The 26,339-nt window shown below is 37.7% G+C and overlaps 1 protein-coding gene across 9 annotated transcripts in view; it reads left to right on the forward strand.

The window, feature by feature from the left end:
- NTNG1 (netrin G1) overlaps nt 1-25,522 on the forward strand; it is a 157,477-nt gene extending 131,955 nt beyond the window's left edge. For all 9 annotated transcript variants that reach the window (XM_085068236.1, XM_085068234.1, XM_085068238.1 and 6 more), the window contains one exon: nt 24,321-25,522. In XM_085068236.1, the coding sequence (XP_084924362.1) occupies nt 24,321-24,553 (233 nt within the window). In that variant the 3' untranslated portion in view covers nt 24,554-25,522. The remainder of the gene's footprint in view (nt 1-24,320) is intronic.
- Nucleotides 25,523-26,339: the final 817 nt, after the last annotated feature.

Genomic DNA, 26,339 nt, shown 5'->3' on the forward strand with positions numbered 1-26,339 from the left:
TAAATAAGTGAGTACAAATATCACTTCGGTATATACAGGATTAGACTTTTATTGCAAATTTTGCCTGTAGTAAATTCTTAAGATTTATTCTTTATAACAGTTTTGATTATCTACTTCCAGAAACTCTGGAGAGTCCTCTCACATTTTTCTTTTACCTTCTCTCACTGCCTCTCTGCATTCTTAAATACACACTCATTAAAGACAGGTCTCTACAAGAGCTTGCTTTTGATTCTTAAGACTCAGAAACGCAAGAAAATGTAAATTACTGAGACCAATTAGCCAAATATTATAAAATTGGTCAGTAGCCATACAAATGCTCTAAATTCTCAAAAACAAATGCAAATCATATATAATAAATAGAAAAGAAAAAATAGCAATAAAGCTAGAGATTAGAGCTGTCTCTCCAAGTGATGAGTACCTCTGAATCAGAAAAGCTGGACTTGTGACAACAAATTATATCTGGAAAGAAAACCAATGAATAAAGAATCTCAGGGACTATTGTGATAATTAACCAATTAGCATTAAAGGTAGTATATGAAGAGAAAAGAAGCTTGTGTGGGCAACACTGTTCAGTGCTACCTGAGAAAGTTGGACTTCCTCGGCTTCTACCAGATAGCTCCTGCTTGTGTTTGGCAGGTCATTTAAACCATAATTTTCACATGTGGTTGTTAACTGTATTCTCATTTTCCAGCTGCTTCTACCTGCGTTTCGATTCACAAAATTATTGGGCACTTAGAGTTGCAGCAGAAAGCAGGTGAAATAGTATTTTAAGTCTCCAAGTTCTATATTATTAATTCTTCACTAAGTCAGATCCCAGTTATCTCCCAAACAAAGCACTCAGAAGTCAGGTTCTCACTCTGCTTCACACCCCTTAGGCAGAAGAAGGTTGTCACCACGCTGCACCTTATCCTAGGTACTGGCAGAGTAACCATTAGAATTTGTGAAGCATTGGAAATATTGCAGTGATAGGAACTACAAGGGAAAAAAATGAAAACAGAAATCAGTATGGTTCTCTGCAGTAGAATTTGAATAGAGAAAAGTTAACACTGTGTCTGCAGAATGGGTGTAAAGATATTAAGTAGCTGATATACCAAACAAGTCTGGAGGGCTGTGGAGCAAATTTTACAGGCATTTATATATATATATATATATATATGTGTGTGTGTGTGTGTGTGTGTGTGTGTGTGTGTGTGTATACACACACACCAGTTTATCAAACAATTGCTTATTAATTTCAGCAATTCCTATCTTTTCAGGTTTGGACATTATTAACAAAAATTATGTTCTTTTAATAAGGATTTTTTGAGCCCAGCATATAATTAGCTTGATTTTAGCTGAATCAAGAGTATCTGTAAAAGCTTTGGACAGTTTCTGGAAATGCAAGCTAGTGCCTTTATATTTGCTGACAAAACTAATTGAGTTTCCCTCGCTATGTTGTAATTTTCTGAACAATTCTCAGTCTGACTGTGTAACTGTTAGATATTCTCCAAGTTTGACCAAATTATCTGATCAAATTCAGAAGAAAAACAACTAGATGGGGTTGTCATTTTTATGGAACAGACATCAAATTGTCATGTTTTACCAACCACACATTGATTTAAATCTCATTTCAAGCCTTATCACGGAGGAACAGAATTCCAATTAATTTAATTTTGTAGTGTGTCAGTTTTAGCTTTGTTATTTTCCCATTGAATTCTAAACAAATGACCGGGCAAGCAAGCAGACCCCAATATACAATAAAAATAAGAACTAATTCTGTTGCCTTGGCAAAGCTCAGAAAGACTTTTTGTCTGGACATGTAGAATGTGCTTTTCCCTAAGCCTTGCTGTACAGAAACGTAGATATGCAAAGATGGATCCACACACACTCTCTCAACAGAGAGTGTGCTTGTTTACTTTTTGTTATACATAACTATTGGTATTAAGAAAATCTATTCTTATGAAGCTTTGTTGCTAAAATCCATTGACCTAGGGCAACAAGAATCTTGACTTATAAATAAACAATTTAAATCTATACCATAGCTAGTTTAATTACATGTATGATTCTATAAGTGAATGGAGTGTCATAATTTTATATATTAGCAGACCTGTTAGGGAAAAAACAACACAGAAGTCAAGTTGTGTTTTCTAAGGCTGGCAATATATCATTTGATAAATTACAGTTTGGAGTCTACTTTGCACCACACAAAGTAGAAGTCACAGAAGCTATTATCCTCAGAACTATTCATTTAGGTACCTCAGTCGTAGTGATTTAATCTAAACCCTCAGAGGATGCAGGCAGAGCGCTCCTCGCTTGGCGTCTCTGTGCACACAGAGGTCAGATGCAATTTTAGACTTTGCCTCCCAGATAAAAAGCACTGTGATAGCAGCTGTTATCTTCCTGCATTCAGGGTTTGTGCTGTAGACACAGTGGTCAGCGGGGTCTGGTTGGTACAGGAAGGTTTGCTGCCCTCAGAAGAAGAGGGACAATAGATGTGGCTGCGCCTGGCGCTACTTCTGAGCCCTTGGCAGAACCCCTGCGGCCGCAGGCGTGGGGCGTGCGGGGAACGTGCTGGGGCTCAGCGGGGCCTCCCTGCCACAGACACACAATGGATCTCACCAGCAGGATCAAAGCACAGGGAATGAATTGAGAACAGAACAGTTTGCTCCTGAAACACTTTTAGAACTCCTGGAACATGAGAAATTACACTGCATAGTATAGCATATATTTGATTTTTCTATTTTATAGAAACTGAATGATTTCCTTTAAAAATGAACGTTAAAACAGAACTAAAAGCTCCAAGCCTGGCAAGAAATTTAACCTGCAACTGTAGTTGTTCTGGGCCATTTTTAAACTGAAAACAGGGCTTTTTGATAAAAGGAACCTTATCAAAAGGTAGAAACATTTAAACGCAGAAAGCCAAAATATTAAGCAGGAGTATTCACTTGATTTTCTATGTGTACTGCTCATAGTTTGCATCTTTTGCATTTCTTGGCCATGATATTTCAGATGACTAAAGTCCATTGCATACATACAGCAGCATTCTAAAGTAACACTTTTTAATTTCACTCACAGAAGCATTGATTCTAAAACCAGCTGCATATTTATCCAATCAGGCAAAGAAAAAATGACTCTTTTGCCAATATCAGTTTGGCAGCATAGCTCAAATTTTCATTAGGCATTTTCCTCACGGGAGAAAAGGTGAGGAAAGGTTCAATGACTAACGTTACTCTCTATCTCCCTTCATACAAAGACCAAGTAAAGACATTGAACGCATAGCATTACAAAGGCCTAGAGCAAGTAAGAGTTACCAATGGTACCTTGCACCCAATAGTGAATCAGTGGTTTTAATCATCTTGCTTCAATGGTGCTAATCTTAAGCAATTAGCAAATGAGTTTTCAGCCAGATGCCTTATAGCAAGATCTGAAGAATTCGTCTTGTTTTACCCTTTGTCATTCATTTAAATAGAAGCAGGCAAAGGATTGCACTCTTATCTTCAATGCTCAAACTGCACTCAGTGCTTGTATCTGTTTTCCAGACTAAACTTGTGTTACTCTGCACTCTGCCAGATAATTCATATTCTGTCACAGCATGCATTTAACTTATTATATGATTATTTAAATATGAACTTTTCTGGGGTGGATTTTATCATGTGTTACAAATGTTAGAACTGAGACACTTGATCAAAATCATCATGCAGATTGAATTGCCAAAGAAAATCAAACTTGAAATTGTAAATCTGGAACTTAATACTAACATTTCTTTTGGAAGTTTGGGTTTACCGTTCAGCAAGAAAAGAGGAAAAGATACCATCTAATTCTTAAAAAGTCTTCCTTGAAAAAAATACACCCTGCACTTCTTTCTAGACAAATTAAATATATATAAATGCAATTGTCTCCCCCTTGAAGTTTAGTGATCCTTTATACATGTTTGTACACAGATGTATCCAGTACCTTGTGCCTAGGGGACCATACAAATAAAATAAATAGAAATGTAGAACCAGGATGCCTTGCTTTCCAGTTCACCATTGCAACTGCCTATGTGGGGAGCCATAGAAGATCTGCCTGTATATTTTTATATATCTTTACATCTTTTTATCAGTAGCAGTTTTAATGCTTTTAGCTGGTCAGGATACAGTGGTATTCCCCTCTGCACAGGTGCTCTATACTATATGCTTTCAGTTCTGCTGTGTTTTTGTGCCAAGGCTGGTACTAGTAAGCACACTGCCACACTTGGATCTGAAGAGAAGTAAAATATGAAAAGAGTTTACTGAGAAGGATAAAGTTCTGTTGGAGCTGAGCATTGTTGTCCTCAGCAAACAATCATCTGCCTCTGGTCTTTATACACAAAATACTGATTTCACAATACCTATCTTACATGGCTGTTAGGCAGACTAAAGAAATTGCATAGGGGTACAGGGGTTTGGATGCAAGAGGAACAGACTCTCCTTCAAATGGCTCCAAATTTAAATCCACAGTGATTCTCTTTACATTAATCCAGAATCCCACTGCTACAACTCAAGGCAAAGTACAGCTTACAGGTATAAGACAAGCAAGGCAAGAATACAAATAAAATTACAGTGTTATCAGACCTGATCTTCAGATGATGCAAAACACTGGTTCCGCTTGCCTCAGGGGAAGCATGCTTAGGTGTAATGCCATCCTGATATCCTGGGTCTTTTCAGCCTGAGAAACAACAATGTGAGTGTGCTTATTAATGCATATTTTCCAAAATACACAACCCACAGAACAACCATACAAATATTGGGACACATAGAAAGTTGTTCACCAAAGTATGAATATCATGGAATGTTATTATTTTTTAATGAGATACTAGATTTGAAGGAGAAGCGGAAGGTTGATCTCTCTCTGGGGAGAGGATATTTTAGTCAGAGTAAACATGTCAGAACACAAACACTATATTATATTAACAGAAATGATTAAGTGAGGCACCTCTCCTCTATGAAGAGCACAGAGGAGAAGATGAAAACATAGGATGTTCTCACTAGATAGTTATACATAACTCCTGTAGCATGTCTAGGTTGGGAACCATGCTTTACTCTTTGTTTAGCACTGCTGCCTACAAAGTGTATGGGATATTGGGGCATGAAAGAACCTGCAGAAGCAATAGACTAGAGGGTCCCTGGTGAGAGTTCAAGGACTTTCTCTTGGTGTCTCTGTGCTGGAAAGCCTCCATGAACAGGATGGGGGTTGTGAATTAGGTAATACCTATGTGTGCAGAAGCCTAATAAAATAACAGGTCATAAATCAAGCAGAGAGTGAGGTTCAAAAGAAGGGACTAGTTAGCATAGTTACCATGTTATTGAAAGCACCAGGCTTCTAACAGACTGCAGCTCTTCAGGAGATTTACTCTGATAACCTGGTGATCAGGACTTGCTTTCTCCAAAGCAAAAAGAAATGGTTCAGTAGCAACATTTATACAGCTGACCTTTAACAGAACAATTTTTCCCCAGCTAGGTGAGGGATTGGATTGGAGCAAAGAGGTTGTTCTCCTTTTGATCTTGCCCAGGTGTCAGCTTCAAAGCTGCTATTTCATGGCTGTCCAAACTGCTCTAATTGCAAGTCCTGCAATCCCTCTTCTCCCAATTCCCCACTATTTAGTCCCACACCCCTAGCAATCTCTCAGGCACTTGTTTGACCTTTCACTGAATGATTTCAGATCTAACTCAGCGGGACACTAACCAAAAAAGAATAGTTTTCTGCTATGTTAGTTCTGTGATATGAATCATCCACTGGTTGAACAAGCAGGAGCACCCTGGGAGAGCATAACCTGCTCAGCTGGGGAGGGATGAAAGCCTGGCAGCCAGTCAGGCTGGGCTGGGCTGCCATGCAACTGTGCCTCAACTCAGGGAGAAGTATACTCTCTCCATCATTTAATTATTCCCATTACACTCTAGGAACTTGCTGGTATTTTTACCTGACAAAGCCACATAATTTCAGATGGATAAGCAGGTGAATAATTAGGGAAACTTCCTAAAAATGTTTCCCTTAAAAAAAAAGCAACATTCTGTACTCTCCTAAAAATAGTTTAAAAAATGCACTAACATATAGAAAAAACAACAACTCTCTAATATTCTCTGGTACTGAAGCAGAATCATAACTTTTTACAGACAACAAAACTAGGATTCTGTATGCTGAGCCAAAATGGACAGTGGTGAGGGAGGAGAGCAGAGTGCATTTCCAAAGCAGCTCAATTTAAAAAGAGTAAATACAATTCATAGGGTCTTCGGTATTCTTAGTGCTATATCAAAGGAGAGTTCAGAACAACTAAATGTCAGGATATTCATGAAAACTTAAACAAGTAATATTATTTGTTTTCTTCAGTCAGATGATTTTAAAATGGTTAATATTTGATAGCACAATGATAAATATTTTAATAGAGTATATTGCAGTCAGTTAGGAATAGATCAAAAAGATACAAAGTAAGCTCCACTAGATAAACTTTTATTAGGTACATGAAATAGAACATAAAGCTTGATAGCAATTACTATTTAATCTATTCACATTTAGAAACGTATTGAAGGGGAAACTTATAACTCACTTGTTATGAATTATTAAATGTTCATTTGAACAGTGATGAGCAGGACTGCTTTTCCTCTGAAAAATCTGTCACGCTTTCCTTTTAAGCCTGTTCAGTGGCCATAACTTCTGTGCAATTTGCCTGCTCACTGCCTTTTTATGAGGACAGAATAAAGAGATCAATAGCAGCACAGACACACCCAGATAGGACGTTTTTATGAAGGGGCCTTAAAAGGGCCATTTAAGAGTAAGTAAAGTAATATCCATCCTACTTAACTGCAGATAAAAACTACTGACCTGAGGCAAATAAAGATAGCCGAGGTTTCCTATCTTGGCACTGATGCAATTGTTGGCATTGCTGACACATTGCTGCAGCACGTGCTGATTGTTAGGGCTTCAGTAGGTATTGTTTTAACTTCCTTTACACACGTGCAAATACAACAGTATGGAAACCAATGTTCTGTTTAGAAGGAGCTGATGGGTTTTAACTTGCAAGGTGCTGATGGCCTCTACTAACAGAAGTTAAGCTCCTCCAGTGGTATTAAAAGTTAAAAAAGGCCTTTTAACATTACACACGAATAAATGGATGCCCTGGAAGTAGGTTTTCTATGATTTTGTCCACCTGTCAAATTTTGAAAGACAAGCTTGCACTTTTGATGGATTTCAGAGTTATTTCAGGTGCAGAGGCACACCTGATGTTAAGGTGTGTTTCTGCTCTGAATTTAAAAATGCTGAATGGATGCAATCCTAAAGTAATCAGCTTTTCTAACATCAGAATTTGTAGTTCTACAGAGCTAAGTATTGTAGTATCTAACAGCTAATGAATTCAAGGCTTTTTTGTTACATATTACTACTATTTGACATAATTGTTCAAAATATTTTGGATGTCTTGATTCACTGACAGTGTTTGTTATGAGGAATCTGTAGAGGTGGGGAAAATATTTCAGACTGAAGATTTTAAGGAAATTTAGTGAAACTAAGGTAGTTATTATTTAGTATCAGTAAATTGAATATTTCAGCAAATAATTTCTGAATATAATCAAGATCTTTCAAGAGCTGAGCTCTTAACTAAAACACTTAACAGAAATGTCTTTTTACATTTCCCAATTCCCATTTCACCCTATGTTCTGACCATTTTACCTAGCTCATTTTAGAGCTGGTCTTCAAAGCCTTTCACACTTGGGCGTCAAGTGGTTATCATCATGCTTGCATGCTTATAGATAATAGATCATCTGACAGTAGAAAATAAAGCTGTTCTGAGTTGGACCAGTGCCCTCTGTGTGACAGTGGTGAGCTGCATGAGCTTCATATAGCATAGGCATCCAACCTCTGGAAGGTGCAGCTCACAGATTTTCTCAGTCAAAGAACTCATGAGTGTCTTCATATTTAATTGGTCTCAGTGAGTCTTTTGTCCACTAATTTGCTTAATATCTTCTTAAGACATTCGAACTTTTGTTGTCCAAATGTTCTGGGCATATATTCACAATTGTGCAAAGGGTGGTAGTAATAAAAATAATAATAATAATAACAACAATAATAATAATAATAGCCATCTTTGTTTTAACTGGCTGGGAATTTCATTTGGTCCTTCCTAGTTCTTGAGAGGAAGAATAAATGAATAATCATTTCTAATTCACCTTTTTCATAACATCTGTGACTTTACAGATGCATATTTTATTTTCCTTCAATCTGTCTTCCCTTTCTTATGCTGAAGGAACACAACCTATTTAATCTCTCCTCTTACATAGCCTGCTTATATCTGTGACAGCTTTTCATTCTACCTTTTCTTGTAGTACTATATATATCTTTTCAATATCAGGACTTCATGCAGCATTCAAGACATGGGCACATCATGAAGTTATATGGTGACATTGTGGTGTTTCCACTTCACTCTTTTTCCTGTCTTAAAAAATTCAATAATCTATTTGCCTTTCTGACTGATGCAGAGCATTAAGTCAACATTTTCAGTGAACTACTCTTAAGGTCCCTTTTCTAAATGGTAAAGCCAAGTATCTGTAGGAATACATTACTCTTGAACACTTAATTTCTGTCACCCAGCATCTTAGAAATTCTTCTGAAGGTCTTTATAGCCACAATACCTTTGTAGTCTGAGCAAATTTATTATATTATGCTTCACTCACTTTTTTAACAGATGTGTAAGTCTTCATAAGATTGATTGGTAGTTCCTGACATTTATTCTTAGCCTGTTTCTTATTATTCAAGCTATGATTATTCCATAAAGGAAAAAAATAAATTTAAAAACAAAATCCCTACACTGAGGGATCTTGTGATCTTGTGAAATAGTTTATGGAGAGTAAGATACATTGTCAGCCTGATCTTTTGCATCCATATGCTACCCAATTCTTGAAAAAAATCTTTTACTAAGTTTATACATTATTACTTCTCTCTTCATACTCACCATGTTCACTCATCTCACTGCTAATTCTGCTCTTAATTACAATTTCCATTAACTTGCTTGCTGCAGAAGTTTTACTTGACAGTCTCTAGTTATTCTCCATCTCCTTGAAAATCTGGATAAAAATCACACCTGCCACAGTTCCTTCTTATAGTTAATCATCATGACAATTAGAAAAACTAAATTAGAAAAATCACAAGTAGCAGTCAAAATTTTGTTTCTGCATTTTTAAAAAATTCTTGGACCAATAATATTTGCTTCTGATAATCTGATTCAAGAGACTACTTCCATTTTTGAATAATGGTTTGTGTAAACTTGCAGACACACCTCCAGAACATGCCCCCATCACCATAGGCCTGGTAAGCTCTCAAAGCTTTTCCGTAGTTAATAGATTTTTTTCGCTTCCCTACCTTACAAAGCATTTGCTTACCCTACAGCCTTTCTAGAGTGGTCTGGGTTCTTCTATGTTCAGGGGGAAAAAAAAAGGCTAATTTCTATGACTTTACTAAATTGCTCAATCATTTCTAGCCTACCTCGGTACTTTAACCTGTACTCTTTCCTTTTTTCCTTCATTTCATCATAATTGCAAAGTTTTTCTTTACCCTTTGTAAATGTATTTTTTTAAGTTTTTTACTCTGCTGCTAACAATGTAATTTTCATAAGAATCCTTTTAAATAGCTGTCTTTTTCTTTTTTGATACTTAGTTTACTCGGCGTCCTAAATACAACCAGCTCACCAAATAATCTGCAAGAGTTGTTCCCCTTTAGCTTTTCCTTGCATTTCTCTCTAATAAGTGTCTACATGATCACCTTCTGTTCTCCAAGATCCATACACCTGAGACATGGATCAGCCCTTTCAGCTATTTCAAATTCCTCTGTATGTTAGGCATGCGAGTAAAGATTTTGACAAGGAACATGGGTATGATAAAATCAGGAACAAAAGCTTGATCTCATAAATGTCAGTCCAGTTTTTTGTCAGATCTTTGACTACTACCTTTTATGGCACAAATTCACTATGAAAGTGAATCGAGCTTTACAGGATTCTGTCAGTATAAATTTAGAGGGGACTGATAGCCCAAACAAAAGTACCATGATGTTCAGTAAAATATTAACGGCATTGCTCTTTTGATTTCTCCTAACTCTGCGCAATGTTGAGATATAGTTTTGTTGATTATGATCTGTTCTTCTCTCACACTGGGCTACAGTCAATACCAAAATCATTAAAAGAGACTTTTGGTAGAAGCCAAGTCAAGCCCATTATAATTATCCTGGCTTCTAAAGAGAATAATTAAATTGTTAATAAAATTGTTACCTATAATCATCAGGTGATAAGAGAAAGATGTGACAGTGCTGGAAGTTTAAGGATTTCTACAGAGAAGGGGAAAGAGTTTCATCATAATTCAGTTGATGGTAATTAATACCTACGGAAGACTACTTACATCTGAAATCAACTTGAAATAATTATATTAAAGGGACTGTGTTCATCAACATTACTGATTTCAATAGGCAGCTGAGGTTCAGGATGATTAAAGTGTTATACCCAAAACTATGTTGTATATCTAACACTACATCTTGGACAGGTACTTCCTTATGTGCATTTTTTTTCTTGCCAATGACTATCTGTCTTTTGTTCACATGGACATGGAAAACCATGTAATAACAATTGCACTGATGCCACTGGCTGAATCTAGAGCCAGTCTTTTGATTTGCACTTGTCTGTAGATCAATTTACTCACTTTATTCTCTTACTAAAGACTGAGTGGAATTACTTTCCAAATCTTTCACACTTTTTAGAAATTTATGAAACCCTGTGTATTTTCCAGATTTACAAAACCTCTCTGTGGATAACCCAAAGCATTGCTCCAGCTCATGGAACCAGTATCCAACACGAGCCCCTGTTCTTACTTTATTTCCTGCTTAAATTTGAAGTCTTTTTCAATAGACCCAAGGATCTATTCTTGCCTTTCAAAATGTCTAGGTTATAAGGAGTTCAGCCATAATCTCTTTGAAGGAGAAATTCTGCCTTTAATAGATGTTTAGGTGAACCTTAAGAAATAGCACTAAGCAGCTACAGATGAGGGGCACACAGGGGCTAAAATAAAGAGCTACCAGGTCTGTTCCCCACATGCACTACTCAATCCCCAGATATGCTGACAAGTGCAGGAGGAACAAACTCCAGTGTCCTCAGCATAGAAATAGCAGTCCATGGCAGACAGTTCAGCAGGGTGTTCTGTTAATGAAATGCTGCACCACTGAGCTCTGAATGTTACACGTACTTTAATGGGAATTCAACTTCCTTTTTAAGCCGAAAGAGCCTTGAAATGGGACTCTTACTTTGAAGAATTTAGTTTCATTTCCAAGGAGAATAAAGAGAGTTTCATCACATTTAGCTGTTTCTTTAAAGAGCTAAAGCTGCATTTCGATCATGAGGCAATCAGCAGTGACTATCAGCCAAGGACAAGTTGCTCTCACAAAATTCAAAAAACTGACTTACTTCCTACCGATTTCAAGAACAGGAGAATCTCACAATGAGATTTAAACTGGGGCTGTTAGTGCAAGGAAATTCATATTGAGGGCAAGCATAGCATCCTTAAATCAGCTCCATCATGTTGACATTATGCAGCAAAGCACAGCTCTCTGCAAGGAGGCTTTAGTTCGCAGAGCATTCTATTCCACATATTTTAGAGACTGATTACAATAGCATATTACAACACAAACATCTCAAAAATTGAGCTGGATGCTTTGAAATACTTCCAATTACATTTGCACACATGCCCTTTGGTACACAACTGGAGAGAAATATGAAAGGCTACTGTGTAACTTCTGCAAAGGTATGAAAATTTGGGTCCAGATTTACACCACCTGGCAAAATAAAGCCATAAACTGCAATAATTTTTCTGCAATGACCCGAGAGCTCTGCTAGTTCATGCTAAACCATTACTGATTTAAAACAAAGTGAAAAGATGCTTAGAGAAGTGTACTCCAGTTATATCTTTTATTCAGTGGCAACATGACAACTTAGTGATGATGCTGCAGCCCACGCTGCACTGCGCCATTAGAAGACCCTGAGTGTTTTGCAAATACAAAACACTGAGCCAGCTGAGATGTGTTGAGCACCTCCCTCATCTACTCCCACCCTCCCTGGCTTTAGCCCAAACCCCTCTGTTCCAGTTCCAACTACTTCCCCTTAGCACTCCTCCTGCTGTTTTAGCTAAACAGCCACTCATTCCACAGCTTTCTGGCAGTCTTCAGAAAGCCAGCATCCCACTCAGATCTGCCATGTTGCCACTTCAGAAATGCTGTCTCACAGCAGAAAAACTTTGCCTTTCACACTCCTCTCATACCCTCACTTCACTCTGGGCCTGTGTTTGAAACCTGAGCAGGCACTGTGCTGGCTGGCTGTGCTTGCCAGCCCTGCTTGCCTTGTGGCTCCATGGAGCAGGAGGAGGCTTCTTGTTCACCCCCAGTGTTTGTACCTCACAAGGCTCCAGTCCCACAAAAATTCATCCTACCTGGAGTGACAGCCTTCCCTTGTCCTCCACCAGCACATACTGCCATCAGCACAGGCGTGCTGCAAACACCCTCCTGCCACAGAGAGGGATGTCAAGGAATACACAGAGTTCTCAAGGAGCTGGGATCTGATCAGTCAGATTTCCACTGCCATCACTGCCAAGGCTGCGGGAAGAGGAGGACAAGCATGCGACAGGAGTTGTGGGAGGTCACATTATGTAATGGAGAGGGTTGCTTGGGGCAGGGGACAGGACTGGACCCAATGAGATAAACTTGTCAGGAAATACAGGTTAGTCATCCCACTTCTGTTGTGCAAAAATTTGTTTCCTCTTTCTCTGAGAGTTCTAAAAGAAATATTGTCAGACATTATGTTTTAAATTACATTCTAAAAGTAGATTTTCCTGAAAATGGAGTATTTCTTGTGTGACCCTTCCTTTTCCAAACCAGAGGTTTGTGACATTACTGTGCACACAGCCTCACAGGAGCAGAAGAAAATTACCAAGGTCTTGGTTTCTCAGTCTTAAGTGCAGGTGGAAGACTTTTTAAGTAACACAGTTACTTCTTTCCATCATTAAATTTAAGAATATTGATACAATATATCTTTAGAAATATATAACACACTATCTAGAGTAATTTATTTGATCTAGATTAATGGAGATAGCCTTGGTATTTTTCAACTCTGGCATGACTTGACAAACTAAAAATCTGAGAAAATAATTTTAAATAAAATAAAGAAAGTACTTTGAAGTGAAATCACATTTGGCAGTTATCTATTCCTCAAGTATCCCAGGTTATTTCAGTCTTCATTAATAATTTAATTTTAACACCTTCGTGCATCACAATTGATAAACAGAAATATAAGTAGGTTAATCAGCATGTCATCACTAATGCAAGAACCATATAAATCTCACAGGGAAAGAGCTCTTACTCAGGAGACTATTTTAACTCCATTTTTTTTAATATCTTCAATTACCTTAACACTTTGTCATAGTAAGCAATATCAATATCCATGGCTGGAGACAATCTTCAGTTCATTTGCTCCTAGAAAGAACTTTTCAGACATTTTCCCAACCAAACCATGCTATGTACTCTCTTTCTAAGCCAGGTCTATTGTTATTCAGATCTTTTTCTACATTGTAGCAAAACTTTAAAGTTTATTAAATAACATAAATGTAATTCTGCTACTATGGCAATAACTTATTAGTAGTAGCCTGCATATTAATATTGTAAAAAATCTGTAGGTTGCCTGTATGCCTGCTTCAGCTCTACTGGTCAGTGTGTAATAATGAACATCTTTTGGACATTTCTGTTGAATTGGGGGATATAAGTGAGTTTTTTAAATGTTTTCAGGTAAAACAGTGGCTAAGACTATGATATTGGTTACACCAGGGTAAAACATTGCAGAAAAGCTGGTGAGCCAGAAGAGGATTGTGTTGGAAAGACAGTATCTGTTATCTGGGGCTTCCGACCTAATGGTTGCTCTGTCATGAAGATAAATGTGCAGTGATACCTGAAGCAAGTCTGTGTGTAGCAATAAATATTGTTGATGAAAACTAGCATGAGGCAACTAATAGCTTTAATTATTTGATACATTAATTTATTAGCTCTCATTTTTGCAGGGTGCTACATGCCAGCTGTTTGAATTATCTTATTGGTATGCTGATGAAAAGAGTGGAAAAGTAAAGCATTGTACCAATTAAAATCCCACTCACAAGAGAGCATGTTATCATCTGGTATATCTCAGACAGGAATTACAAAATAAGAATCTGCCTGTTGAGTTCATTTTTTAATTTTACTGTAATACAAAAACAGACAATAACAGGTAATATTTTCATAGGTCAGAAAAAGCAGAGTGGATAAAAAGTTTGCAAATCTTTGCTGTGTTCCTTATGTATGAATATGAAGCTGCTGAAGTTCTGATTGGTGAGATTAGGAGATACAATACACGACAGCAGTATTTCTAATTGTCAGAATATTTAATCATCTTATGCAATCACATATGACAATTGGACAAGATTGCACAGTCCTTTTTTAAACTTCATCGTTTGGAAACCTTTTTGAAGCTGAGTGTCAGCAACTCCCTTGGAAACAATAATCAACTCTGCTATTGCATTTATCTAATCAGCGGTGCAATCTAGTAAATAGAGCAGGATTTCACATCATTCCCTCCTTTTGTTTGCACAGGGAGCTCATTTGACTTTCCTTGGCATCAACTTCTCCATTGTTCACTTGCAATAACAAGTCTTACTCTGAAGAGCTTTGAGACCTATAGGGCAGTGGTTTTATCCCCATTCTAGAGCTGGCTCAGCAAAAGCACTCTCTGACGCATTTCATCGACATTCAAAACAATAAATCAGTGTAGATTCAGAAAGAAGATCTCCTGATTCACAGCATTGTTACTTTAACAAAAAACCCCATCTCTCACTTCCTACACATTGTAGGAATTATGTAAATGTTTTACCTTTGCATTGTAACTAATGTTCCCATAAATTCTGAATGTTCATCTCCTGAGAGATTCTACACCATTAACTTTGCACATTGGTGTTTTGGTCTTCTGTAGTAGAACATTATCCTCATATCTTAAACCTTTCTTTTGAAAAATACACACAGAAGGAATACAAATGACACGTAAATATAAACTTGTCTTTACCTTTCCTTGGGGTAAAAGAGCTGATAAGTCACACTTCCATTTAGTTACATACGTGTTTCACTTTAATACCTTTGATATTTATCACAGTGCAATTAAAGATTGCTGGGTTTTCATTACAAAGGTTTTTTTCTGTATTTCAGAAATTGATCATAACATATATTTCCAGTAGATTTTTTACCAATTGTTTGAAAGGTCCCATGCAATTGGCTTTAAGCCAAAGTAGTGAGAAGAAAGTTTGCAACAGTCAATTTTAGATCACAAATAACTTTAGAATAGCAGTGATTTAGAATAGCATCAACAACACATTCTGTCACTCTCTTTTACCCCTTCCCTAAAAAAAAATAGGAAAATACTTATTAGAGCAATTCTAATCCCCTAAATCAATCATTGGGAAGTATTTTCAGTTACTATTATCTTGTCTAGTTTTGCTGACAAACAAGGTAATAAGTGTTTGGGACTATTTCTTGGATTTTGAAAGTCTTCAATATGGTTTTCACTAGGAAGAGCAGCCAAAAGAGAAACCTTTTTCTCTGTAAACAAAGATAAATTCTTTGTATTCTTTTGTGTCCATAACATTATTCCAAATCAAACACCTTAGCAGCCAAGGATGCAGGAACATTCAGCCTTCTATATAATTCATAATCATGTATTTTAATTGCTGACCTTTGCATGATCCTGCTTTGGTTTGCTTTCCAGGCTTTCTCCTGTGTTTTTGTGCTCTGGAAAAGCAATACTTGTTGCAGGTTTGTTTAATAGTTTTTGGGAACTTTCAAGAAAATCTGCACACAGAAAATGCTGCTGTGCAGTCAAGGCCACCCTGCCAGCTTTTTGGACAGGACTGAACTGCCTGGCCATAGATGTGTAAGGAGCAGTGGCAGCTGGGCATTCCCCCAAGTGCCATGGAGCCAGGAGCAGGAGAGAAAGGGTGGGGGACAGCAGGACAGGAGTTTCCCAGCACACTGTGCCCCCAGGCCAGGGCAGCAGAGCAGCTCTGGCAGCAGCCACAGGGCCAGGCAAGGCTGCAGTGCCCAGCTGGAGCAGGGCAGCTGAGCCTCCCATGGGAACCTGCAGCAGCCAGAGCCTGCCAGCACAGCAGGGCCCTCAGCCCCAGCACTGCTCCCCAGCTCAACCCACAGAGCTCCTGGGCATACCTGCCAGCTCCGTGGACATGTCTGAATGCCTTCTGGCACTGCTAATGGCAGTAGCTGCTCATATTTAGGGAACCAAATCCCATCCTCCAACCATTCATAGGGCCTTTTGATGACTTCATCTTCTGCATCTGAGGACTTTTTGTGCTTAGCCAGTTTTTATTGATAGTGGTTACATCTAAACCCTGACCTTGCTGCTGGCAGCAGAAAAAAAACTCTGTAGTTGCAACTGCTTCTTTTCCTAGTTAAGGAAAGCGAAGACAGATCATGTAAGAATGTTCATTTTTCTCCAGGCAGATAGAAATAATGGCAGTGCAGCTTACAGCTTTGTAAGTGGAATGTGAATGATAGGGGCATGTAGTCCCTTTTGAGCAACTAAAGCTGTGATGTAGCTTATTGCTCTCCTGAGATTACCCTAAAATATGAGAAGGGTCATACAGATTCAATGGTGCTCCTCCATAAGCAAAGCAATAAAAAGAATAGGAAAATTTTTCTTTCACCCACTTTGGCAATCATCCTCTTTTGTAGAAGTATAAAACTGGAACCCATCAAAATCAGAAAACTGACAGGTTAATCATTCATTTCCTGAAACCAAGGAAGATTGAAAGGTATTAGTTCAACTATAATTCTTAAGATAACTAAATCTGGATTTGTTTTCATCCATTATAATACACAATCATGTGTGATTTCTACCAAGGCTACTATGGCTATCATGTAAGAGTATTGATTCCAAAACTCAGTTCTCCTTCGAAGGGGTCCTTTTGACAGGTTAGATGTATTTCTTCTCATTATTTTTTATTAATTAAACCCAAGGACTTTGGATTAAGAATAGAGATGAAAAATGAGAAAGCACAGACACAACCTGTGAAAAACAGTAACTTTCCACTTCCACTACCCTTATATCATGGTTAAAAAAAACACATTCTGTACAGGATTTTGCACTTTCAGTAGTGAGACATAATCAACTAAGCTTACCCATGTGGATGCTGGGATAAATTGCTGCCTATTTACAGGAGAGAGGAATCACCATCCATTCTCTGGCTGTGTGCTGGGCAGAACCCTGAGTAATAGCTGCATCTTGTAGCAAGGCTGAAGACTTCGCCTGCAATTTGATTAGAACTGGCTTAGCTTTGAACTGAGGGTTGTGCAGAAAGAACAGAAATTATATGTAGGCAAACAATCTAAAAATTTTACTGGAAATTTTCAGTGAACACAGTATCTGCAGTACTCCCCTATTCATTTACTTTCTAAGTAAGATAACTTAATAAAACTGGTTTGATAAAAAATTGTCATTTCAGTTGTGCTTCTAACAGGCATCTCTAAGACATGTCAAGATGGAGATATCTGCCTTAAGAAACTGCTCTCATTTGGTCAATGTTTACTTCCTTGTATGGCTGGCAATATAATTAATCACAACACTGTTTCAACTTTGCATCAGAGATCTTTGTATTAATGTTTGTCATTTTGTGACCATAATTTTGACACGGTAAGATACGCGTTAGGCTTTTACTTGTCTACAGTGATTTATTTTCTCTTAACTTAAGAATGTGCTTTGGTAGATAAGTGCAAACCAGTTCTCTTTTCATGCTATCAAAGCATCTACCTTGTCATGATTTGACAGTATCCTAAGATAGTTTTACTACTAGAGCAAATGCTGAATTAGTGTCACTTTCAAACAAATTATTATGAATATCTCATTTATAAGAGCAATAGCTCTTTTTCATATCAGGTATGTGTGTGGATTAAAACCACTGAAGAAGTCTGATCAACACTGACACATGTATTCATGGTAGCAATGCATTTTAAAGCTGTTTGCCAGCAATGTAAGTGGCAACAATAAATTAAATGCTAATAATTAAAATAAAATAAGTAAAATAAGCACTTCTAATTGGAAGACAGGTAGGGAAAGAAATCTCAGTGACAAAGCCTTCAGCTCAGTTATTACTCACTGGTTATTCAAATGAATAAGAAACTTAAGTTATAAAAACTTGGGGTTTTGTCATGTGCTGTGCAACATGGACTGTAACAGCAGTAGCTGTAACCTTTCAGGAAAAGCCTAACTACTTTTAAGTATTCCCCATGCCCTTATACCCTCTTTCCTAATATCTATGCTATATGGGTGAAATCTCATAAGTCCATGGAGTTCCACCTAGAGATGTTTCACACACAAGTACTTATTGTATTTTCATTATTTTTTTCCAAATAATGAAGATACTTTGTTGTTGCTGACTCTGGCAATTTGAAATATTTTGATTGCAGTCACTTATGTTCAACTGGAACATGCAACTGGACACAACTGGAAAGAATTTCACACCTTTGCATTCGAATGAGACTAAGTGTTTTGCATTCCCCAATTCCATTTCTGCCCATATGAAAAATCATGGGAAAAACATTACTGATGCTGTCACAAGTACAGAGGTTTTCTTGTGTGTGTTTTCTATATATGTATGTGTAGATGCCCATATTCTTATTAGGCATACACACAAGCTTCATTCAGTGCAATTTCTTTTCTATTCTGTGATTGTTTTTACCATTTATTGATTAAATGATCAGCATTTTGGAGAATAATGTATGTTAGTTACAGGCTCTTCATAGTATTCACAGAAACTAATTCTGTATTTGACAAGAAATCACTTGTGCTTGGCCTGGATTTACTGAACTTATTTATGCAGCGATACAAAACCTCCCAGTTTTTTCATGGCATTTCAATGTGCTGCTCAGTGTCTATTTATAGACAACCACTGCATATATTGAAGCTACCTATGAGCATCATTACTGCAAACATGGGTTTCACTGTGCTGGGTTTTTACTCACTTATGCACAAACAGAATATTCTGTTAGCATGTGTGCTGAAATCTTCCTCATACATGAGTTCAAATAATATTCTTTACTAAATAAGAAGTACCAAGGAGACAAATGCATTGGAGAAAAAAACAGTCAAGAATAATTCCTTCTGCCATGAAACCTGCATGCTCTCAAAATTATGAACAATGGGTGCAATCCAAAGTCAAAAATTCTCATTACTTCAGTGGTGCCAGTCACACAAGCCACCGACAAACAGTATGGAAAATTCACTGCAGCAGAAATAGGGGGAAAACTTGCATCAGTGCTTTAGAATAGACAAATATGTTGAGTAATATATTCAGAGCTGTCAACCCACCAACCTGTCCAGGGACTATGACACTCATGATCTGGGAGACAAAAAGGAGAAAAGTGAAGGAATGGTTTTAAAAAGAGAGAAAGGGAGAGAGAAGGCTGTAACAAATGATGCCACAGAAGGAGCACACTGAAGAAAAATAGGGATGGAAGTGAACACAGAAAACATTGTTTGAAATTTAAGTCTTCAGAATTCAAGAAAGGAAGCAAGGATATCTAATTAATAGTTTTCTTTCTGTGACTTTATCATTAATGATCTTTGTGTTGTTCCCACAAAGAAAATTTCATCATAAATCCAGACTTTGATGCAGAAAGAGAACACCATCTATCCCAGCTCAGAAAGTTTGTCGATACCCTGTCCCACCTGAATAAGATGCTACTATAGGCAAGCTGTACAAAAATTAAGATAGCACAAAGAAAGGTACAAATGTTATTTTCTCCCCTCTTGGATGGCCTGTGGGAAAGACAGGAGTGTAGAAGAAACTGTATTTAAGTTCAGTAGCAAATTGTTTTTCTGTCTGGGCAGTGGGCAGACCTAAAGCCCTGGGCATGTGCTCTGAGCTGCCCAGAGACAGTAACCAGAAGGGCCAAAAGCCAAGAGCACAACTGGCTATGCCTGAGGTGCCCCTCCAGACTGAAGAGAACAACGTGGGCATTTGCACCTCCCTGTCTACATTGCTGCTTCAGAGCTGCAATCAGCCAGAGCTGTCTAACTCTTCCCATTCAAGAAGCTGCAAAAATATTAAAGCTGAGTTTTGAAGAAACTCAGGAATTTTCATGTATTATTCAGATTTGAACATTTAAGAGGAAAGTAGTCATTTGTCAAACAGCTGTGATACTTTCAATATATTTCATTTAATACCCAATATAAATTCTGTGAAACACTGACACATCTATGAAAGGCTAAGACTACCCCTTGAGCCAGCTCAAAGATGGATATTTTCCCCTTGTTTTCCTTTTTTTTCTATTTTCAAAAGTATTAGCATTGCAATTAAAAATCAAGAAAATTTTGTGACTTATGGCAAGGCATCTTCCATCATCATTCATACAGGCATTATCCTAAAAAAGGGCCATCAATATTTTATTAATATCTGCCTCTAATTGCAGAGGTTTGTTGGGTGGGAAAGGGGATGTAGCCCCAAGGACAACAAAGCTCCAAATAGCCATCTCAATAGCAATCCATTTCTACATGTGCCTTTTTTTCTGTCTCCTTTGTGTAGTGTTTTAAGGATCCTATAATTGGACCATAGTTAGATTGCAAATTGACGAATTATGAAAATAACTTTAAAACAATTTCCTTTCATTTACTTTAAATATTTCACTTCATGCAGTAGCAGAGATCTGGAGATTGTGCTCAGAAATATCCCTCAAAAAGGCCTGCAAAGCTCTCCAAAACAAATGAGATACCTGTTTTGGTTTTTAAGTGACCAGTTTGATGTCCTGTCTTCTAATTAAGGAAGATCTGCCAGCAAACCCACAGCCAGTTCAGCCACACAGGGCATAATAGTCTTCAGAATTAGGTCTTTTACTCATGTCACTTCTCCATGTTTAATTCTTTGGTCAGAACTTAGTACCTGATGCCATTCAGATGAGTTCAAACTTGTTACTTTTCACTATGGAGATAAGGCACAGCTCTTTCATTCTGTCTCCGCAGAAGAGGCAAGCTTGGAGCACAGGAAGGGGCAAGGGGATGGCAGGCAGGAGAAGCAGGAGGGGCACTAGGGGCAGGAAAGCCCCGGATTGCCAGGCTGGCTACTCCTGCTGCTTGGGGAACCAAAGGGCCAATGGCTGGGGCTGAGCTGCCCTGCCTGTGCCCCCAGCAGCAGCTGCTGCAGCTCTCCTTGGCTCAGCACAGGGCAAGGAGCTTCTCCTGCCCTGCCCGGGGCTCTGCCCGCTCCGGGGAAAGCCAGAGCCCCCTCTGACATACAGCGTGCTGTAACATCCAGCCTAGAAAAACACTGTGGTACCATCAGACACATTGTTACTTTTCATAACAACAACGAATGTACTTGCCTTCCCTTGGACTTGGCAGGATGTTGACTACTTTCATGATATAAATTTTGCTTTAAATTGTAGTGAGAGTGCTTCTCTCTACACTGATGTGCCACACTCATTAGCTAGACCTAATCCAGTTCCTAAACTAAACAGACAGAATTAGTCAATATTAAAGTTCTAAAAGTAATCCTAGCCGTACTTTCAGAAAGGTGAAAATGGTATTAGGGTTGGTCACAATAAAATTAAAACAAAATTGGCAAAAAAGAATGGTATTTCATAACATTTTCAGAATTTTTCATTTAACTTCCATCTCACAATTGCTATCTACATGATAAATATATGTGTGCATACGTGTGTGTGCAACAGAAAAAGATACATGAACAATATTATAAAAGCTGTGACAATACATCAACAATTTCAGAACTTTCAGATATACAGTAGTTCACTGAGAACAGTAAAATCTACCTGCATTTCTGTGGACAAATACTTAAAAGCATGCAAAAATAGTGACTAAGCTTTTGATCCATCCCTTCTATAAGCATGTTCTAAAAACTTTCTTTTGAGAAAAAATGGTCTGATTTAGAAATCAGCATCTATAATGTTGTATCCAGAATGCTGTCGATGTTTAGAGGCAGCAGTGGCAGTCTGCATGAGTGTGTCAGGCAGAACAGCCAGCGTGGAGCAAAACAGCCCTTCAGCCACCCATCTCCAGCCACCTGGAACTGCAGGCCAGTCTGGGCTAAGGGCCTCATACAATAACGAGGCAAAATAAATTTTAAATAAATAAATAAACTTTAAAATAGAAGCGGGTTTTTTTAATAATAAAATTTTTAAAGATATGGTTTACTTAATATTTTTGAAAATTTGGATAAATTATTCCAAGTGAATGTGAAGTGAAACATCTCCTCTGCTGTTTAAGAAGCGATATTTAATGAACTGTTGACTCCCACCGAGTTAGTCAAGGCAAACAAGGGTCCATGTGGATGGGACATGGGATGGGAATGGGATTTTCCTTGCCTGAACTGCAGGAAGCATCCCAGCTATGAGTACTCTAGAACATGCAGATTCAGTAGCTGTACCATCAGATAAAGTACTTTGATTTTGCATATTGAGATGGCTAAATATATACAATATGAATAATAAAGTCAACTTCAAAGATACATAGCCTCAGTTATAAGAGCTGTAATGCAAATATTGACTTTTAAAAGACAGTTCATTTTTTTCTGCCTCTTACCATGATATTTTCTGGGTTGTTGATCTCACCACATTTATTTGGTAGTGACTAACTGTTTCTTACACATTTTCTGTAATGCATGCATAAAACATTAAAATTCAGATACAGGGTCATCAACAAAATGTGTTATTGTACCTTATCATTAAACTTTTTCCATTGCAATTCAGAAACTGGACAACAATATTAAATGCATAGCCCTTAGTAAAAACCCTTGATTGCTGAAGGAATCACTAAAATGAATAACGATTTACTGTTCCCTCTCAAGTGCATCTACAAGTTTCCAATATATTGCATTATTATTTGGCCCGCTTGGATGCAGAACACGAGAAAGCAGTTGTTGGAGAGACCTTCTAGGGTGAGAAGATTATTTTTATGAAAGCAAGCAAGGACAGATAAGATTACCAGTGAAATTACTGGTGCACAAAATTGTACCAATTTATGTAGAATTACACGGCTTAAAAACTTGGACTTCAGTTGTAGTTCTCATGACATTTGGGTTGCTTTTAAAAATAAGTAAATTAATATTTGCCAAACTCTTCTTCTTTGTAGAAATAAGTAATGCTTAAGATAAAATTAACAATATTTTCTCTATTCTGAATTATTTAGGGTATTTTCAGGCTAAGGTGTACATAAAAATCATATAATGTTGAGTCTGCTTCTAAGCCAAATAATCGTTTCCCTAATTCTCTAAGTTAAAATTCTTACTGTTACTTTCTACCTAGATTGTAGGTGCAAGTACTTTACTAAAATTCCCTCTCCTGTGGAAGGCAGAGCTGTAATGCAACACATATCCTGCTAGAGATATCATCTGAAATAAAACACAGATTGACACATTTAATTAGTATGTTGTTCCTACCTCTACATTTTCACCCATCAAATATTTCAATTGATATTAAGCAATACAAAGCAAAGCTGTCAACTTTTCAAATACTATAATATTATGCAGCTCTAAAACTTTTGCCTGTATTATTTTCTCTTAACTCGCTTGTCAAATCTGATTTTTGAAGTTATTATCGGCTACAACATCAAAGATATCTAAGATAGCTTTAAGATGCCATGTACCAAAGTAGCAAATCTAATTGAGATGAAAAATTTGATCTATAATGGAAATAACATTATCTTTTATTTCCAAATGTGTATACCATATAATCCCCATCCAACTGCATGCTGAATTTCCTGCCTATGCTTGCCTTATATTTTTTGCATATTTTTTCAGATCATTAATACATGCAGTTCTTGATTATAAAACCCCTCATGCAGATCTTTTTACTTCAGCAAAGCCATATTGCATTTTTAACCACCGTTCATGGTTTCCAAAAGCTTTAGACATGTTGCCCCTTTCAAATAATAACATACCACCTACAGCTCCAGTTCAGTAATAACTATAAAGATGCAGACATTAGCACAAGGCATGTATTAATATTCTTATTATTGCATTATTAAATAATCCTTCATATAAAATTAAACAATATCGTAGCCAGTGGTCTTAAGCGAATTAGATGGTTTTCCAAGATGACAGTCTTAAAACAAAAAAATTCTAAATTCAAATGTTTGAAAAAAGCACAGCCCCTTTTCATACGTCTCAGGAAGAGGAGGGAGGTGGAGCTCCAGTTGTGGTTTTAGTGCAGTTTCTGCTGCAGATGAACTTACATTTATTCTCTTTTCTTTCCCTCCCTCCCCCGCTGTCTTGCAGCCAACGTGTGTGACAATGAGCTGCTGCACTGCCAGAACGGAGGGACGTGCATCAACAACGTGCGGTGCCAGTGCCCCCCGGCCTACACCGGCATCCTGTGTGAGAAGCTCAAGTGCGAGAGGGACCCGGGCGGCTGCAGCCAGAGCTCGGGCCAGGGGCCAGCTGCCCACGGGGCTGTCCTGCTGCTGCTGCTGCCTGCTCTGCTCGGAGCCACGGGACTCTGCAGGTGCTGAGGTCAGACTGCTGCACGGCAGCGTGCCGCGTGGAAACGGGACAGGATCCAGGCGTTTGCTACTGGAACCCACCAAGGAAAAACAAGAGAAAAAATAACCACATACAAACTAAGAAGGCCGAACTGAACTAAGCCATATCACTCAGTCACGGACAGGGCTGCGAGTCAAGACTGTTCACCTGTGGCTCGAGACGCGATAGCAGCTGCCTGTTCTGTCAACTCAATCAACGCTGGCTGCAGGACTGAAACGGCTTTGACAGCCCGGAATGGGAACAGAATTCCAACAACATTTGCTACTCCTCTCTGGTGCGCTACTGTACCTCCGCCCGGTGTGTGGACCGACCAAACCAAGGCATTCTTTGCTGTCAGTGCATTGTGGGTATAAGGAAATCTGTAAAAGCTGCCATATTGGCCTGCTTCAGTCCCCAAATCCTTTCCAACCTGTGCTTTAGTGAACGTTGCTCTGTAACCCTTGTTGGTTGAAAGATTTCTTTGTCTGATGTTAGTGATGCACATGTGTAACAGCCCCCTCAATAAAACTCAAGCCAGTCATATCCTTGTATACCTTAGCAGCACTGCATCAGTAAGATGCTGTGTTCACCTACTGTACAAGAGTGGCTATAGGACAAAAAGTGTATTTATCCTTTTGTATTCAAATGAAGTTATTTTTCTTGAAATAATGTACAATGTAGATTTTTTGTATTATTGCCTATTTGTGTTACCAGACAATTTATTAATGTATTTAATTCTAATCAGATAAGAGAAAACTATTTCTTTTTATTTAGTCCTTTTCTTTTTCCTTTCATTTAATTGTGCAGAGATTTCTCTGTATGGGCAACGTGCTGGCATCAAAGAATATCAGTTTACATATATAACAAGTGTAATAAGATTCCACCAAAGGACATTATAAATGTTTTCTTGTTGCTTTAACACTGGAAGATTTCAAAGAATAAAAATTCCTGCATAAACAGTTCCAGGATTACGTATTGCTATTTCTTAAGGCCTTTTTAGAAAAAAAAAAATTGTTTTGATTTTACCATCTAGTATGTAGAAGAAACCCAGATTCAAAAGTGGAAATTACATTGTAACAATCTAACGTGGCTTTAATTTTACTACTGTCATAGTTTTGCAAACTTTAAGTGTAAATGGCATCATGTGCTTAGGAAGATTTCATCAAATTCCAAGCTTGAAAAAGGTATGAAAAGTTGAATAGTTCTTATCTTTTTTCTCTCAATTAATCACAAGTATTATTCCAAAACTAAATTACAAGGTATCATAGAAGCTGGTCTTTAATTCGTATCTTTTTTGTGGATTCTGGCAATAAGCAGATAGAGCCACAGCTTATATTGTTTCTCCAAAAGCTTCAGTAAAAAGATATGTTTATATATGTACTATTCTGCCTAAGAAACTGTAAAAACGGCAGCAATCACAAAACCACCAAGATTTAACTTTTAATAAAGCCAGATTTAATATTTAGAAGGACTGTCAAAATATACAGCAGCGAGTAGATAAAAAGTGCTGCTCCAGCAAATAAAGTTTGTTTCAAGTATCGCCCAAGGTGTAATAAATTCTTGTTACTGCCTTTTATTAGGCCAATTACTGAGTGTGACAGAAAAGAATAGCAAGACTAGAGAGGCAAGCCAAAACCACAGCAGTGTTTCAAAGTCCTGGGAAAAAAAATAAAATCTAAAGGTAGCAAGACTGTGTGAATTCATTTTCTGGCAATTTTCATCATAATGGTTATAAATATTTTACCAACATAATAGCCTAGTGTGGAAAACAATTAA

The sequence above is a fragment of the Lichenostomus cassidix genome, chromosome 8 (genome assembly GCF_008360975.1).
Source record: "Lichenostomus cassidix isolate B80296 chromosome 8, HeHo_3.0, whole genome shotgun sequence".
NCBI classification, from domain to species: Eukaryota; Metazoa; Chordata; class Aves; order Passeriformes; family Meliphagidae; genus Lichenostomus; species Lichenostomus cassidix.